Raw genomic sequence first — 17,242 nt, 5'->3', positions numbered from 1 at the left:
ATGAAAACCTGTTACTGCCTAGATGGACCTTTAATCTTTTTATTCTTTAATAATTCACCTATTATCTTTTTATTCTGCCCTTCCCCCAGGGTGTTCACTACAGCTGCGGTCCCCAACCCCTGGGCCACAGACCGGTAATGGTCAAGGGATCAGTCGGTACTGGGCTGCAGATCCTCCTCATACCCCCCGGCTGCTGCATTATTATCAAAACAGGGGAAAGGAGGCTGCGGGGCTACCGAACGACTACGAGTGGGATGGGGAGGAGGAGGGAACTGCCAGGCACAATTTTGGCTCTTGGCAAGCACATCTGGTGCAAAGCAATCATCAGTCGGAAGGAGACACAGGACAGGACTGCCCTCCCCTTCAACACCTTGCCTTCCTACCTTCTCCACTGTCCCCGGGCCGCCAGGAGGGCTGCGGAGACCCACCGCCATGACCCTCCCCTCTCCCTCTCTCTCTCCAGCTGTACCAATGGGTTGTCCCAAACTAGTGCCTCCCCTCCCTCGCCTTCCCGCCTCCCGGGATCTCCAGAAGGAGGACTGCGCCCTCGCAGGCCAGCCCCACTCTCTCCATCCATGCCCCCAAATCTTCCTTTTTTTTGCATGGCCAACTCTTCCTGCGGGATGCCCCTCCCTGCTTACCATGAGGAATCAGGGGTGGACATTGAGGAATGAGGGCTGGTTGGGAACAGGAGGGGAAGAAGAGGCCCAGCTCAACCCCGCTTCCTTGGCGGATTGGGATTTGCCCTCGCCAAGCCTACACCCCATCTCCAATCACCCCCGCAGCCCATCCACACGATGAACCTGCGCAGCTCCCACTCCATAGCCTCGCGCTGCCAGCAGCAGCCACAGGCAAGCCGACACCGCACTGATGGCACCACTATAGGGCGAAGCAAGGGGCAGGAGAGGAAGCTTGTTAAAGGGACCTGGCCGAGGCAGACAAAGAGAGCCACGGGGACCTCCGCACCAGCACCGAGCGGGAATGCTCAGCCCCGGTGTTCCACCCTGCCCTGCAAAGGGCCACGCAGAGTGGGCCATGGTTGACATACATCACCCCGGGAAAGGGGAAGTGCCCTTGAACATGGGCAGAGGGCTTTCATGCCTTGGCTGCTGCTGCCACCTGGATGTGGCGACAGGTGGCTGTGGGTCACCATGTTTTGTGAAATAGAAGGGCTAGGCCAGGAAAGATACAGGCATCCGAATGAGCAGGCAGGAGGCCCAGATAGAGCAATAAAATAAATCAAAATATATATATTTGCAAACATAGGAAGATCACAGCCACAATGGGGGCTGAAAGACAGATTTCCTTCCTGGCAAAGCTGATGCGGATCTTTTGTAACTTCCCCGCAGAAGCAAAAAAGAGGGCATATTTCTGGGGATCTACTAAACGGAATGACAAGAACCATTGTTTCTAATGAGCATTCTTGTCATTCCTTTTAGTACTTCCCATATTTCAAAGGAGTGATCACTAGGGCAGATTGCATTTTAAATGCTCCTCGTGTTGAAGCTGTGATAATCGCTAACTAGATAAGATAAGATACATTTATTTGTATATAGCCATAGGCCTTTACAAAATATAAAATACAAATTTACAAACAGTAAAATAGAATAAAAGGAACTGTATAAAAATATAAAATTTAAGACCAAAAAACTGAAACAGCATACAAAGTGCAAGAGTGTTAAGAGGCTGCCTTAGTGGTTGTAACATTGGCCCTTATTTTCCTTGCAGCCAAGGCAAATAGGGCGGTTTTATATGTTACATCATCAACCTGGTCAGATAAAAGATAGATTATCTTTTCAGCAACGGAGTGAAGGTTAGAACCCCGTAAGGTCTCATTGAGGAATTTGGCTCTGGGTTGGGCATAAAGTAAGCAGTCAAAGATGTAGTGGGGTAAATCCTCCAGAGCTTGTGCACCACAAATACAGAAACGCTGGTTTTTTGGCGTACAGCTAAATCGACCCGCCAGTACCTCTGTAGGCATCGTTTCGAATCGAAGTGATGTAAAAGCTACGCTGAGATTATGGTTACTGATTTTCATTAGATAAGAGGATCTACGATGGTCATATTTAAACCGCTTAAACCATGTTGGTGTCTTAATTTCCAAAATTTGCATTCTGTCTAACTGGGCATCACTTTTGAAGATCCAGTCTCTAAGGTGAGAGTTATTAGCTGAAGGATTTAGGAGGTCATCGGGGATGGAGTAGCGTGCAATAAGGCTATTAATAAGGCAATGCCGTGCTGGATCCTTAGATAACATTATATTAAAGGACTGATGACTAAATTTGTTTATGTTGGCTAACCTGAGGTTTTTCCACTGTTTTAAAATTGCCAAATGTACTCGGGCACTAAGAGAAGGCAGACCTGTTTCTGCCCTCATCAAAACAGCCGCTAACTAGTTCTATTCCTAGTCTTCCAACTATCCCCTAATGATTTTGGCCGCCCTCTTCTGGGTTGATCTCTGTTGCCTGGAGATGAGCTGCAATATCAGGGGATCTCCAAGTCCCCCCTGGGAACTGGCAGCCCTACTTCCAGCCCACCAAAAGGACATTTTCATCTTTTTAAAAAAACAGGCCAAAGGAGGACGTGTCATTTAAATAGAAATCTGGTAATCCTAGGTTAATATCGTTATTCATTTACTTAATTTATACTCTGCATTCCCCCCAATGGGGACCCAAAGCTGCTTGCATCCTCCTCCTCATCTCCATTTTTATCATCATAACAAACTTGTGAGGTGGGTTAGGCTGAGAGTGTGTGACTGGCCCAAGGTCACCAAGCAAGCTTCCATGGCAGCAGTCGGGATTTGAACCTGGGTCTCTGAGACCCTAGTCTGACACTCTTAACTACTACCCTACCTTGGCTTCTGTAAGCAAAACAAAGGTCATTTTTTAAAAGTCATCTTGATTAAGAGTTCTGGAGATCTTAAAATCTTAGCATTTTGGCTAGTTTCTTAGTATTTGTGGCTAGTCTTTACAAAAAGTATCACATGGACTCTCATTTATGTATTTATTTGATTTTTATGCCGCCCTTCCATACGGCTCAGGGCGGTTTACATATAATTTGATTTGCACCCTACTCTAGATTCAGATACCATTATTGGCATATGATTTGACATTTAAATAAGTAATAAAATTCCAGGCACAGACATATGTATAACAATAATAGTGCCTTATGTCGTGCAGCCAATCTGCATCAGAGGTAAATTGGCCCTTAAGATACCCCCCCCCCCCAGGCCTCAGTAAAATTGTCAAGCATTGACTGGTCCCCGGTGATAAAAAGATTGGGGACCACTGCACTACAGCATAAATTATGCCTCTCCTACCATTATTTTATCTCCTTAACAATTCTGTGATGTAGATTGATTTGAAAGAGAGAATGTTTGGCCTTATGTCACTCAGTAAATAGATTAATGAAGCCTGAACTCACCCTGCCTCTCTGACTATTCTTAGTTTTGGTCTGGTCTTCAGTTCTTATAGCTGATGGAGAGACTTAATTGTTGAAACTATTGTGCAAATCCTGCAGGATTTGTTAAGTCTTTTGTTTGAGTGCCCCCCCAACATATCTATCCTTCATAATACTTGCTTAGAATCCTGCTAGACCAGAGTATCATAGCAAAGATTAGAGTTATGGCAAAAAAAAAAAACCCACCCTGGATCGTATCAAATAACTGCAGTGAAAAATTTAGATCCCTTTTCAGCTCCTAAAGTATTTAGCATGCTTACTGCATGACCTTCCGGGTAAAGATAGATATGTTATCAGTAGACAATACTGCACACCCTGATTCAAACAAGCTCCACCTGGCTGGCATGTCTGCTTTCATGAGTCACATTTTGAAAAGCATACAGCAAAGATGATGTTTAAACACTGATTATTTTGTTTTCATGCCTTTGTTCAGTATTGCAGCTAATTTGTTTTTCCAGCTCATGCAGATGTATGGTATCAGTTATAGAAAGATGAGTAATTCAAGGTTAGTTAGTAGATTAACACTTCACTATAGTGGGAGGAGTATGAAAAAAATCAGCTTTAGAAAACTCCCTTTATGATCACAAGTAGGAAGAATTCTCAGTTTCTATAAACATATCATGCCCCCAACATTTTGAGGAAAGGATGATGCAGGGAAAAAAAATAAATGAATGTGTAAAAGGACTCTGTATTAATGGCATCATGCATCATGAAATCCCAGGCTGTAGCAGTTGGAGGGGACAGAACTGAACTAGACAGTTTCATAGGGTCTGTCTGTACCAGGCCAAAGGAGCCTACATAATATTTTGACTTAGTTTCCTGATTTGGTACAACTAATTTGGTATGTTGACTCACATTTGGCTGATTCAGGAACCCCAAAACAATTTGGCCAAAACAATGGGCAGACAGCTGATTTCAGATATCAGCTGTTTAGCAGCTTTGGAGGCATTTAAAGGGAGTGGGGGGGGGGGGAAAGAGGTGTTCAAAGAGCCTCTAAATAGTTTATTCCTCAGGGCCAGCTGTTTGGCAGCTCTTCCTGCTTCCCTTCTCAGGCTGCAGAGAGCGGGTTGGGGTGGGCATTTAAAGACCCTGTCAAACAGCTTATTCTCATGATCAGATGTTGGACGGGTCCTTCTCAATGCCTGAATCTTGAACCAGCTAAAACAGCCCCAACTGGATTCAGGCTTCTGTGATCTGGATGGTTTAAACCAGGGGTAGTCAAACTGCGGCCCTCCAGATGTCATTGGACTACAATTCCCATGAGCCCCTGCCAGCAATCACTGGCAGGGGCTCATGGGAATTGTAGTCCATGGACATCTGGAGGGCCGCAGTTTGACTACCCCTGGTTTAAACTGATGGGATGTTTGATTTGACTCTGATAAGTCTTAATTGGCTTGGATAAGCCTCAGTATTCAAGCCGAATCATCCATCCCTAGGAGTCAGTTAACAGATTTACTAACACTCAACACTATCCTGACTTAAGTCAAGAATTTTAATAGAAGTAGCTGAGTTTGGTCACCCGAGTAAATTGTGCCCATACTTTGGTAAGCCATCCAAAACACCAGTAATTCCAAAGAAATTCAAGGCATGCCACCCTTTTCAGTGCTGTCTCTGTCGTGAGATCTGGATCCCATGAATTGCGTCACTAGGCCAGACCCATAGGACTGACTCATCTATTGCATATTCACAAGAATATTTTATGAACAAGGGAATCTATTAAGAGACACAGGTGGACCAACTTATGGTAGCCACTCTTCGTATAAAATGTTGGTTTTCTGAAGGCCATGTAGCTTTAGGACATGCAGTATTCACAAGAAAACCATTTGTGAAATGTCAATTGGAACCAGTATATAGCAAACATGGAAGCTATGAGGTTGTAACCAGCATTCCCTTTCACTATTGTTTGTTCTTCCCACCATATTTAAGAAGAAGAGAAGAGTTGGTTCTTATATGCCGCTTTTCTCTACGCAAAGGAGTCTCAAAGTAGTTTATAGTTGCCTTCCCTTTCCTCTCCCCACAACAGACACCCTGTGAGGTGGGTGAGGCTGAGAGAGCCCTAATAATGCTGCTCGGTCAGAACAGCTTTATCAGTGGTGTGGCAAGCCCAAGGTCACCCAGCTGGTTGCATGTGGGGGAGGTCAGAATCAAACCTGGCTTGCCAGAATAGAAGTCTACACTCCTAACCACTACACCAAGCCAATTTTGTTCAGATGCTCAGTGTGACTTAGCAATAAAGATTTATTCAGGTGTACGCCTTGTATTACTGTATTTATTCCTTTTGCACATGATAAGGAGCTTGTAATACTCAAGCACAGGCACAGACATCTCACCCCACCCCACCGCACAGCTTCAGCCAATATATTTCCACCCTTTTAATGAGTAGTCCCTGGTGTCCAGCAAGGAAAATGTTTATGAAAGTTAGCTACTGAATGCGTGGCCTGTAATCCCCTCTAACCACAATTAGAATGTTTACTGTTCCTGTTTTGTGATAGCTGTCTTAATATGATCTTTCATTCTTGTTCTCACTAGCTGGGAAATCAAACAGATGTTCATCTAAACAGAGATTTCTTCTTACGGAACAGAGCTGTGGCTCGCTCTGACACATATATCAACCTGCGTGAAGTCTCAAAACGCTTCCACCTGCCTCTAGGAGAGTACCTCATTGTGCCATCCACCTTTGAGCCTTTCAAAGATGGCGAATTCTGCCTCAGGGTCTTCTCTGAGAAACATGCTCAAGCACAGTATGTAAAGTATGCTGTGTAGGATACGCAACACATGGATTCTGTTCTGTGCTAGTTCAGCTCTCTCTCTCTTTCTCTAACCACCCAGTGGAAGGTCATGATACTTTGCTTTCTACATATGAATTAAGAGTAAGAGCTGTTCAACCATGCCTTGCTATACCTGCTGTGGTAACATCCAAGACTATATGATAAAAAAAACTATGAATAGATGGGCCTGCGGCACAGAATACCCTCAGTGGATATGCATATGCACAGAGAAATGTGATCCCTCCCCAAGGGATTGCAGTGTGGAGGCCAACCCCTATCACCTCCTCCATTATGATTTCCCTTGCTTTCCCTGCAGTTATTTGACTTTGCCTTCCATTTCTGTCTGTTCTTGTGTACATGCTTATTTGGGAGTAAACAAAGTGAAGATAGGTATATGTTACTTTGGGAAGCTGTTTTAGCAAACTGGAAGTGCAACTTTACACAGTCTGGGCCTAGATTTATTACCAAGGCAATAAACTACTTTGAATACTATTCCATGGTTGATAAACAGCGCTGCACTGTTAATGTCTGTATTTATCTCCCTACAGGGAAATGGGTGATAAGGTGGCTGCAAATCCATATGAGGTAAATAAATCACAGTATCAAGTATACAGATCTACAATGTCATCCTAAGCAGAGTTATCCCTCTTCCAAGTGCACTGAAGTAAACCAATTTAGATGGCTATAATTCTGTTTAGGACTGCATCCTGATAGTGTTGTTTTGTGCAGTTTTTCTTTCTAAACACTTTGGAATCAGTGGATTTTAATGGGTTAGCTGTGTTAGTTTGTTTTAGCCAAAAAAACCAGGAGTTTAATGACACCTTGTAGACTAACAAAATTTTGTTCCAACAAAAGTGCCTGGGGGCTAGAATCACAAGCCTGTCAGATGTAATGTTGTGGGTCTTCACTGACTGGATATTTATATTTGATGCATTAAAACAATCCAGTGGGACATAGCTTCATAAATCCATTACATTTCTCCCTGTGCTTCTGGCAATTCAAGACTCCTTGTTTTGTTAATTTGTTAATTATTTTTCATATCACAAACAACTTCCTGGTGAGCATCCACTGTGTTACATCTGCAGGTGAAATAAAATATATTTCGTTTTTAAGACTCCAGTCAGCTCCTATTTATTTCCACGTAGGTTTTCACTGTTTATCTGGGTGTTTGATTCATGGTCTCTTTAGGGCTAAGGCACTTTTTTGTAGGCAAGAGAAACTGTTGCACAATAAGGAAAATAGCATTTTTCTTGCATTAACAGAAATTGATTTTTACTTGAGGCTAACAAATGTAGCTTTTGTATGTCTGGCCCTTGGCACACCTTCCCTACAGCAGCATAATTATAAGATTTACATAAAACAGTACTAAATAGGGTTTTAAGACTTTTGCCCTTTTCAAAACTTGATTTGGTAATCCAAATACTCCTGTAAGAGACTTCAGAAGAGCCCTATACTTACTGGGCCAATCAAATGATTACACTTCAATGGAACTTGATTTATGGGTCATCAGGAAGAAACAGCATGCCTGAAGATACATTACGCTATACCAGAGCCTGTCTGCCTCTTCAGTGGGAGTAAGAAAGAAGCAGTGCTTAATCAGATCTATAGACTCAGTGTTACTTGGCCATATTGAGCTAACACTGGCCTTGAAGAACTGCATATGAAATCTTTGTGCATTGCAATTATCTTCTTAAAAAAAACATTCCATGTAAAACCATTCTCCATTTCTTGTCATATGTGTCAAAAACAAAACATGATATTATATCTTCTTTTTTTAGCCTCATGTTGCCGACAATGACATAGACAGTGAATTCAAGACCCTGTTTCAAAAGCTTTCTGGGGAGGTAAGAAAATCCTCATTATGTGTATCAGGTGTAGATAAGAACATAAGAAGGGCTCCGTGGGATCAGAATAGTGGTACATCCACTCCAACAGCCTATTTAATGCAAAAGCCAATCTTGAATAGCCAACAAAAGGCAAAGAGGCCACAGCCTATCTATTATGTTGCTTCCTGTCAATGCTATTCAGAAATTCAATGCCACTAGAAGATACAGAAGTACCCTTTAGTCAAAATGGTTAGTGACAGACCTATTCTCCATGAATATATAACAGCCAGAATTAGACACATGTTTAATACAAATGCATTCTTTGCAAACAAAATCACCCAGAACCACTCTGGGTTAGACACTGATGGGATGAATGTTCAGGTGAGGTACCTTTGAGATCTGCTTGTCTGATTCATATGGATACCTTTCAGCTTGTGGCATCTGAGGATGTGAGGATGTGGACAGGTCCTTGAAGAGATTAGGTCTACACCAGTGTCCTTGACTCTTGCCCTTCCTGGCTGATAAAAGCTGCCCAGAAGTGTGTGTGTGTGTGTGTGTGGGGGGTGGCTAAGTGGGAAGGGGAGTGGTAAATGTTTCCTTAAGAGTGGTAGGCAATGATTAGAAGTTTTCGGAACCCCACCCCTACCCCTTTTGATCACCTTGGCTGCTTTGGTCAGCTCTGTCAAGAACTAGACAAGGGCATGGTGAGCTTGCTATTTCTGCTGGATCTCTCAGCAGCCTACAATACCATCAGCCATGGTATCCTAGTGGGTTGCCTCTGGTTCTGGGACTAAGGGGCACCATATTATGGTGGTATGAGTCATGGAACACCAGTCCCTGAAGATGATAATGGGGGATTCCTGCTCTGACCCATGACCATTGGCCTGTGGCATTCTGCAAGATTTGATCTCTTTCCCCATGTTATTTAAAGCCTACATGGAGCCACTGGGAGAGGTCATCAAGAGGTTTGGGCTGCAATGTCACCAATATGTGGATGATATTCAGCTCTATCTTTCTTTACCACTTAAGTCTAAGTAAGCTGTTGATGTTCTAAACTGGTGCATGGAATCAGTAATAGGTAGGATGAGGGTGAACAAGTTGAAACTTAATCCTTACAAGGTAGAGGTTCCCTGGATTAATAGAAAGGCAGACCAGGGACTTGAGATCTCCACTAACTTGGATGGGATTACACTCCCTTTGAAAAGCCAGGTTCACAGCTTGGGAATGCTGCACAGCGGTCCCCTCAGAAAATCAGGTGGCTGATGTGATTAAGAGTGCTTTCACTCAGTTTCTCTTGGTATATCAGTTGCGCGTGTTCCTGGTTCACCTGTTCCTGGTCCATGCATTAGGTAAATCTAGACTGGACTATTACACTGTGTTCTGCTTCGGGCTGCCCTTAGGGCTACCGTATTTGGAAGCTTCACTAGTGCAGAATGTTGCAGCTGGACTGTTAGTCAAAGCCAGTTACAGGGATCATGTAACCCAAATCCTACAACAGTTATACTAGCTTCAGATCCACTCCCAAGCCCAATTCAAGATATTGTTTTTTCTGTTCTTGGTCAGGAACTAAGATCACAGTGAGAGGCCCTTTTGACAGTCAGATTGATCAAAACAGCTTGTTTAGTGGTTACTTGAGAAAGGGACTTTTGAGTGGCAGCCCCATGGTAACAAAACAACCTTCCTAGGGATGTGCACCTGGTCCTCTTCATCTCAGTTATTAGGACACAGGTGCAGACAGTTTTACTTATGATAGCATTTGATAATTTAAAATTACTGATTTTAACTAGTGGTTTTAATGTATTTTAAAGGTAAAGGTAAAGGTATCCCCTGTGAAAGCACCGAGTCATGTCTGACCCTTGGGGTGACGCCCACTAGCGTTTTCATGGCAGACTCAATACGGGGTGGTTTGCCAGTGCCTTCCCCAGTCATTACCGTTTACCCCCCAGCAAGCTGGGTACTCATTTTACCGACCTCGGAAGGATGGAAGGCTGAGTCAACCTTGAGCCGGCTGCTGGGATTGAACTCCCAGCCTTATGGGCAAAGCTTCCAGACGGCTGCCTTACCACTCTGCGCCACAAGAGGCTCTTAATGTATTTTACTGTAATCTTATTTGTATTTCAAGCTACCCGGTTCCTATAAAGTAGAAAGGTTACTGGTAAATGTTTCTTCCTCAGTTTGGTTATTCCCTTTTTACTAACATATAACATTACAATTGATCCAGCCTAATATATTGAATAGTAGTGCATCCTTCTTTCATGATTCCTATTGATACAGTATCTCAGACTATTTGCTTTAGACTTAGATTTATAGCCTTCTCATCACAAAGGCTTGGAGCAGATAATAGTTTCAGACATAAAATACCATTAAGACATATGGATGAACTCATTCATGCCCTACTTCTTGACTCTGAGGGCTTTTCTTATCAATTTTAATTCTTTAATTCCACACTTGGGGACCATTTTGCTCCAAGCACATCCTTTCACTCCCTCACTCTGAGAGGCCATGGCTGCTCACAGTGGTATATGCTCATGCCCATTCTTCTACCGCTAACATAGGAGCTGTTCACCTCTCTCGGTGTCTTCTTCTGTGTTTCCTCTCATTTCCCCCCTACTGAGTTCAGTAGTTCACATCCTGAGCTGAAAAGAAGTGCTGTAATCTTAAAATGGGCAAGGGGCAGTGCAAGAGGCTGTGCAGCTCCAGCCTGCTGCTGAGCAGGACTTCCTGTGTTAACAAGTGGACCTTCGCACATTCATTTTAGACCAGGGTTTCATGAAAACATGGGGTTCCGCACAATGACCAATGTTGCTAAATGTTTGCAGTATGCAGAAACGCTATATTTAATAGTGGAATTTAGTCATTCCGCATACCTTCAATTCTAGTGGAATATTGAAGTTCCAGTAGTGGTATATTTATTCCCCACAGGTTTCCAGTCTTGCTGGAATCATAACAAAGGAAGCGATATTCTTCAGCACTTCTTCCCGCCCCTGGCCGTCAATAAAAGAGAACAGCCAATGAAATGTTGTGTTCATGCTCCCGAAAAGCCCCTTTCCCTTTAAAAACTGTTTTTTTTTTAAACCCAAACACACCAGTCGCAATGAATGTTTGTTTAGTCATTGCTGTATTGTGCTCGGAAACTTTAAAGACAATTGCAGAAAGGAGCTTTGTTTGTTTTTTCTGTGGAGGGACTTCAGCCGGAGAAGCCTCGCTTATTCATTGCTTTTGCTGGTTTAAGGGGGAAAAAATAGCAATCGCGTCTCTGGAATCTCGGGGGCGAGAGCGAGGGAGGGACATTAATTCTCCCGCTATTTTGAGAACGCACATGTCTTTTGCTGATGTGTTGCGGCTTGTGCTCAGAAGTGTAGCAGTTTTTTCAGAGGGAATCCACTTTTCTGGATTTCCCCTATGCGCTATAAAATTTAAGTTGTGCGGAATGGCCCACAGTTAACCCCATAACTGATGTGATTATGGCAGCAGATCCTGTGTGTAAAGATCCCTGCATACAATCTTTTAAGTGGAGCTATTTTTGGCTATATTCCCCATGAATAGAGTGAGCCTGTTCTCCACTGGTGTTTTGTTTTGTCTTGATTCCTTTACTACAGTGCTGCTGTCAGGAGTATCCACATGATGTTGTCCATATCTGTTCTGCCTTCTCCCAATGCACTGCAACCTTTCCCAGGCCTAGTTCGGTCTAATCTTTTTGAAAGGATCATCATCAACCCACTTTGGGATGCTTTGTGGATGGGGTGGTATGAATTTTTGCAGGACCGCTCACATTGGCACCATTTTCCTTGCCTCAGCCCCCCTCCACTCACCATTTCACCCAACATTTGAGGGGTTTTTAAAAGTGCTATTGTACATTAATGTTATAACAATCAGTAGCTATTATCTACTTGTTCCTTATTTTTTTTAAGTATACTTCTAGACTACTTTGTTGCAGTTATAAGGAGAAAGGTAAATGCTGCACATATAGTGATTATTAATTTTAAAAAAGCCTTCCCATGGGGAGGTGGGAAAAGGCAATTGTGGAGGGTCAAGGCAAGATACCTGTGATGTGTACATACTCTATTGCCAGTGCAAATACATTTTCCTCTGTAGCAGCACTGGAAGGTACATGGAGAATCGTTGCTGTATGGAAGCAGTCTGAGTCTGCCACTTTGTCCTAGCCTCTTCAGATAGGACTCACTGACCCCTAGACTTTGATGCCAGTCTTTTATCAGTAACACACATGCCCTGTCCCTAGGTAACATGTATATCCATTGACAGCAATTTCAAATACCCACATTTTGGAGGCCTTAGTTGCAAAGAAGAGGATCTGAACTCACTTGTCAAGGACAGCCAGACTCTGAGAAAACTCTTTAGGTTTCTCTTTTTGAAGGTTATCTAGGGTAGGGGCTTGGTTCAGACAGAGGACACTTTCTGTTAAGTTGGATGCTTCTCAAATCTCTGATTTTTCTCCTTTCTGCAGGATTGTGAAATGACAGCAAATGAACTTCAGACAATTCTGAACAGAGTCATATCAAAGAGTAAGTTATAATGGATGCTTCTTAATTGTTGAAGATGAGCACGATAGTCACAAACTATAAAAGTCACAGCTACAGTTGAAGCTGGCAGTATGCTTGCTGTCATGCTCTTGGTTATTATATTTTTTACCATAGATGGCAGAGTAGTTGTAAAGCTAAAGTTATGATGTCCAAGGTATTTGTTAGAACTACTGTAAAGAGTGTGAGAGGCCTAAGAGCTTAAATTTCTGGATTGATGTCCATGAAACAAAATCATGTTCAGCCCTGCTGTGTCTCAATAATGATGTACTCTAACATTGTTGTTAGTTGTGAAGTTGTGTCCGACCCATCGCGACCCCATGGACAATGATCCTCCAGGCCTTCCTGTCCTCTACCATTCCCCAGAGTCCATCTAAGTTTGCACCTACTGCTTCAGTGACTCCATCCAGCCACCTCATTCTCTGTCATCCCCTTCTTCTCTTGCCCTCAATCGCTTTAACATACCATGAAACAAAACAAAGCACAAGATAAAGCACATTATAGAGGACAGGTCTATTGCTGGCTACTAGCCATGATGACTAAAGGAAACATCTTTAATCAGAGGCAGTAAACCTCTGAATGCCAGTGTCAGGAGGCAACATTACAGAAAGCCTCAGACTCTATGCCCTATTATTTGTCCACCAGAGTAACAATTAGACAGAACGCTTGACTAGATGGATCACTGGTATGATCCAGAAGGGCTCTTCCTATGTTCATTCACTGGAAGGTTGTTTTTTCTACCATACTTTGCAAAGAAATCACATACTGTTGGAAAAGGCAATGTCTGGTGTACAAAAAAGAAGAGAAGAAGACCTTGTAGAGGGCAACAAGAAGACAATGGGATAGGACAGTGAGGTCAGCACCTTCTCTCTTGTTAAGTGTCATTGTGTCTCCAGGGCAATTTCGCCTTTCTTCTTGGAAGTCCCACACTCAGTCTTAGCTTCTCTCTCAGCTAAACATGTAGTTAGGAACCTCTCTCTGTCTCTCCTCTTTCCTATCAAGTATATTAATTCCTTTAAAAACCTTTATCTGCTCGTTAATGAGGTTGTGCACCCTTGCTGTATTAATTACTCTGCCAACAGTATGCACCTTCTCTCTTGTTAAGTGTCATTCCTTGTTTGTCTCCAGATTGTTATGGCAATTTCCTCCTTTTTGGAAGTTCCACACTTAGTCTACCCTCTGTTTTTGATAGATATATAGTTAGGAACCTACTTATCCTGGATGCTTTAGGCTGATCCTGCATTGAGCAGGAGGTTGGACTAAATGGCCTGTATGGCCCCTTCCAACTCTTATGATTCTATCTCTGTCTCTCCTCTTTTTTATTAAGCGTATTAGTTCCTAAATATACCTTTATCTACTCTTTAATCAGGTTGTGTACTGTTGCTATGCCCCCTTCAAGGATCGCTGCCTTGTTGTGGCAAGGGGGCTTGCGTAGTTCAGTGAAGCTATGAGCTATACCGTGCAGGGCCACCCAAGACGGACAGGTCATAGCTGAGAGCTCTGACAAAAGGTGATCCACTGGAGAAGGAAATGGCAAACCACTCCAGTATCTTTGCCATGAAAACTCTATGGACAGTTCCAATAGGCATAACGATATGACGCTGGAAGATGAGCCCCTCAGGTCGGAAGGTGTCCAATATGCTACTGGGGATGAGCAGACGGCTAGTACGAGTAGCGCCAGAATGAATGAAGCGGCTGGGCCAAAGCCGAAAGGACGCTCAGTTGTGGAAGTAACTGGTGGCGAAAAGACAGTCCGATGCTGTAAAGATTTTTATTCCATAGGAACCTGGAACGTCAGATCCATGAATCAAGGCAAGCTAGACGTGGTTAAACAAGAAATGAGAAGACTGAACATCGACATTTTAGGAATCAGTGAACTAAAATGGACAGGAATGGGTGAATTTAATTCAGATGACCATCAGGTATACTACTGTGGACAAGAATCTCGCAGAAGAAATGGAGTAGCCTTCATAATCAATAAGAGAGTAGGAAAAGCAGTCTTGGGATACAATCCCCAAAATGACAGAATGATCTCAGTTCGAATCCAAGGCAAACCATTCAACATCACAGTGATCCAGGTCTACGCCCCAACCACTGCTGCTGAAGAGGATGAAGTTGATCAGTTCTATGAAGCCCTACAACACCTTCTAGAAGCAACGCCCAAAAATGATGTGCTTATCATCATGGGGGATTGGAATGCTAAAGTAGGAAGCCAAAAGATAACCGGGATAACAGGCAAGTTTGGCCTTGGAATACAAAATGAAGCAGGGCACAGGCTGGTAGAATTTTGTCAAGAGAATACAATGGTCATAGCAAACACTCTTTTCCAGCAACCCAAGAGACGACTCTACACATGGACATCACCAGACGGTCAACACAGAAATCAGATTGACTATGTGCTCTGCAGCCAAAGATGGAAAAGTTCTATCCAGTCAATAAAAACAAGACCAGGAGCTGATTGTGGTTCAGATCATGAGCTTCTTGTTGCAAAATTTAGGCTTAAATTGAAGAAAGTAGGGAAAAGCACTAGGCCACTCAGGTATGAACTAAATCATATCCCCGACGAATACACAGTGGAGGTGACAAATAGATTTAAGGAATTAGATCTGATAGACAGAGTGCCTGAAGAACTATGGATGGAGGTTCGCAACATTGTACAAGAGGTAGCAACTAAAACCATCCCAAAGAAAAAGAAATGCAAGAAATCAAAATGGCTGTCTGAGGAAGCTTTACAAATAGCTAAGGAGAGAAGGGAAGTGAAAGGCAAGGGAGAAAGAGAAAGATACACCCAATTGAATGCAGAATTCCAGAGAAAAGCTAGAAGAGATAAGAATGCCTTCTTAAATGAACAGTGCAAACAAATAGAAGAAAACAATAGAATGGGGAGGACCAGAGATCTTTTCAAGAAAATTGGAGATATGAAGAGAACGTTTCATGCAAAGATGGGTATGATAAGGGACCAAAATGGTAGGGACCTCACAGAAGCAGAAGAGATTAAACAAAGGTGGCAAAATTATACAGAAGAACTATACAAGAGCGAGCTTAACATCCCTGATGACCACAATGGGGTAGTTACTGACCTGGAGCCAGACATCCTGGAATGTGAAGTCAAATGGGCCTTAGGAAGTCTGAGCAACAATAAAGCTAGTGGTAGTGACAGCATTCCAGTTGAACTATTCAAAATCTTAAAGGACGATGCAGTAAAAGTGCTACACTCAATATGTCAGCGAATTTGGAAAACTCAACAATGGCCACAGGATTGGAAAAGGTCAGTTTACATTCCAATCCCAAAGAAGGGCAATGCCAAAGAATGTTCAAACTACCGCACCATTGCACTAATTTCTCATGCTAGCAAAGTTATGCTCAAAATCCTACAAACTAGGCTCCAGCAATATGTGGACCGAGAACTTCCAGAAGTACAGGCAGGATTTCGAAGAGGCAGAGGAACTAGAGATCAAATTGCCAACATACGCTGGATCATGGAGAAAGCTAGGGAGTACCAGAAGAACGTCTACTTCTGCTTCATTGACTATGCTAAAGCCTTTGATTGTGTGGAGCACAACAAATTGTGGCAAGTTCTTAAAGAGATGGGAATACCAGAGCATCTTATTTGTCTCTTGAGAAATTTATATGCAGGTCAAGAAGCAACAGTGAGAACTGAACATGGAATCACTGACTGGTTCAAAATTGAGAAAGGAGTTCGGCAAGGCTGTATACTGTCGCCTTGCCTATTTAACTTGTATGCAGAGCACATCATGAGAAATGCAGGATTAGAGGAGTCACAAATTGGGATCAAGATTGCAGGGAGAAATATCAACAACCCCAGATATGCAGATGATACCACTCTAATGGCAGAAAGTGAAGAGGAACTAAAGAGCCTGTTGATGCGGGTGAAGGAGGAGAGTGCAAAAGTTGGCTTGAAACTCAACATCAAGAAAACAAAGATCATGGCATCCGGCCCTCTCAATTCCTGGCAAATAGAAGGGGAAGAAATGGAGATAGTGACAGATTTTATTTTCCTGGGCTCCAAGATCACTGCAGATGGGGACTGCAGCAAAGAAATTAAAAGACGCTTGCTCCTGGGGAGGAAAGCTATGGCAAATCTAGACAGCATCCTAAAAAGCAGAGACATCACTCTGCCAACAAAAGTGCGTTTGGTCAAGGCTATGGTCTTCCCAGTTGCAATGTATGGCTGCGAAAGTTGGACCATAAGGAAGGCCGAGCGTCAAAGAATTGAGGCTTTTGAACTCTGGTGCTGGAGAAGACTCTTGCGAGTCCCTTGGACTGCAAGGCGAACAAACCGGTCAGTCCTAGAGGAGATCAGCCCTGACTGCTCTTTAGAAGGCCAGATCCTGAAGATGAAACTCAAATATTTTGGCCACCTCATGAGAAGGAAGGACTCCCTGGAGAAGAGCCTAATGCTGGGAGCGATCGAGGGCAAAAGAAGAAGGGGACGACAGAGAATGAGGTGGCTGGATGGAGTCACTGAAGCAGTAGGTGCAAACTTAAATGGACTCCGGGGAATGGTAGAGGACAGGAAGGCTTGGAGGATCATTGTCCATGGGGTCGCGATGGGTCGGACACGACTTCGCACATAACAACAACAACTGTTGCTATGCTAATTACTCTGCCAGCATACACAACCACAGTC

The 17,242-nt window shown here is 43.3% G+C and overlaps 1 protein-coding gene across 1 annotated transcript in view; it reads left to right on the top strand.

The window, feature by feature from the left end:
* Positions 1 to 17,242, top strand: part of LOC143838665 (calpain-8-like) — a 74,722-nt gene that overhangs the window by 39,945 nt on the left and 17,535 nt on the right. Inside the window, exons 12-15 of the mRNA XM_077340386.1 lie at positions 5,989 to 6,200; positions 6,776 to 6,812; positions 8,006 to 8,071; positions 12,519 to 12,576. Coding sequence (XP_077196501.1) covers positions 5,989 to 6,200; positions 6,776 to 6,812; positions 8,006 to 8,071; positions 12,519 to 12,576 — 373 coding nt within the window. The remainder of the gene's footprint in view (positions 1 to 5,988; positions 6,201 to 6,775; positions 6,813 to 8,005; positions 8,072 to 12,518; positions 12,577 to 17,242) is intronic.

Source organism: Paroedura picta, chromosome 1 (assembly GCF_049243985.1).
Source record: "Paroedura picta isolate Pp20150507F chromosome 1, Ppicta_v3.0, whole genome shotgun sequence".
Classification (NCBI taxonomy): Eukaryota; Metazoa; Chordata; class Lepidosauria; order Squamata; family Gekkonidae; genus Paroedura; species Paroedura picta.
Note: the sequence above shows the minus strand (reverse complement) of the source record. Positions and strands in the feature narration are given on the sequence as shown.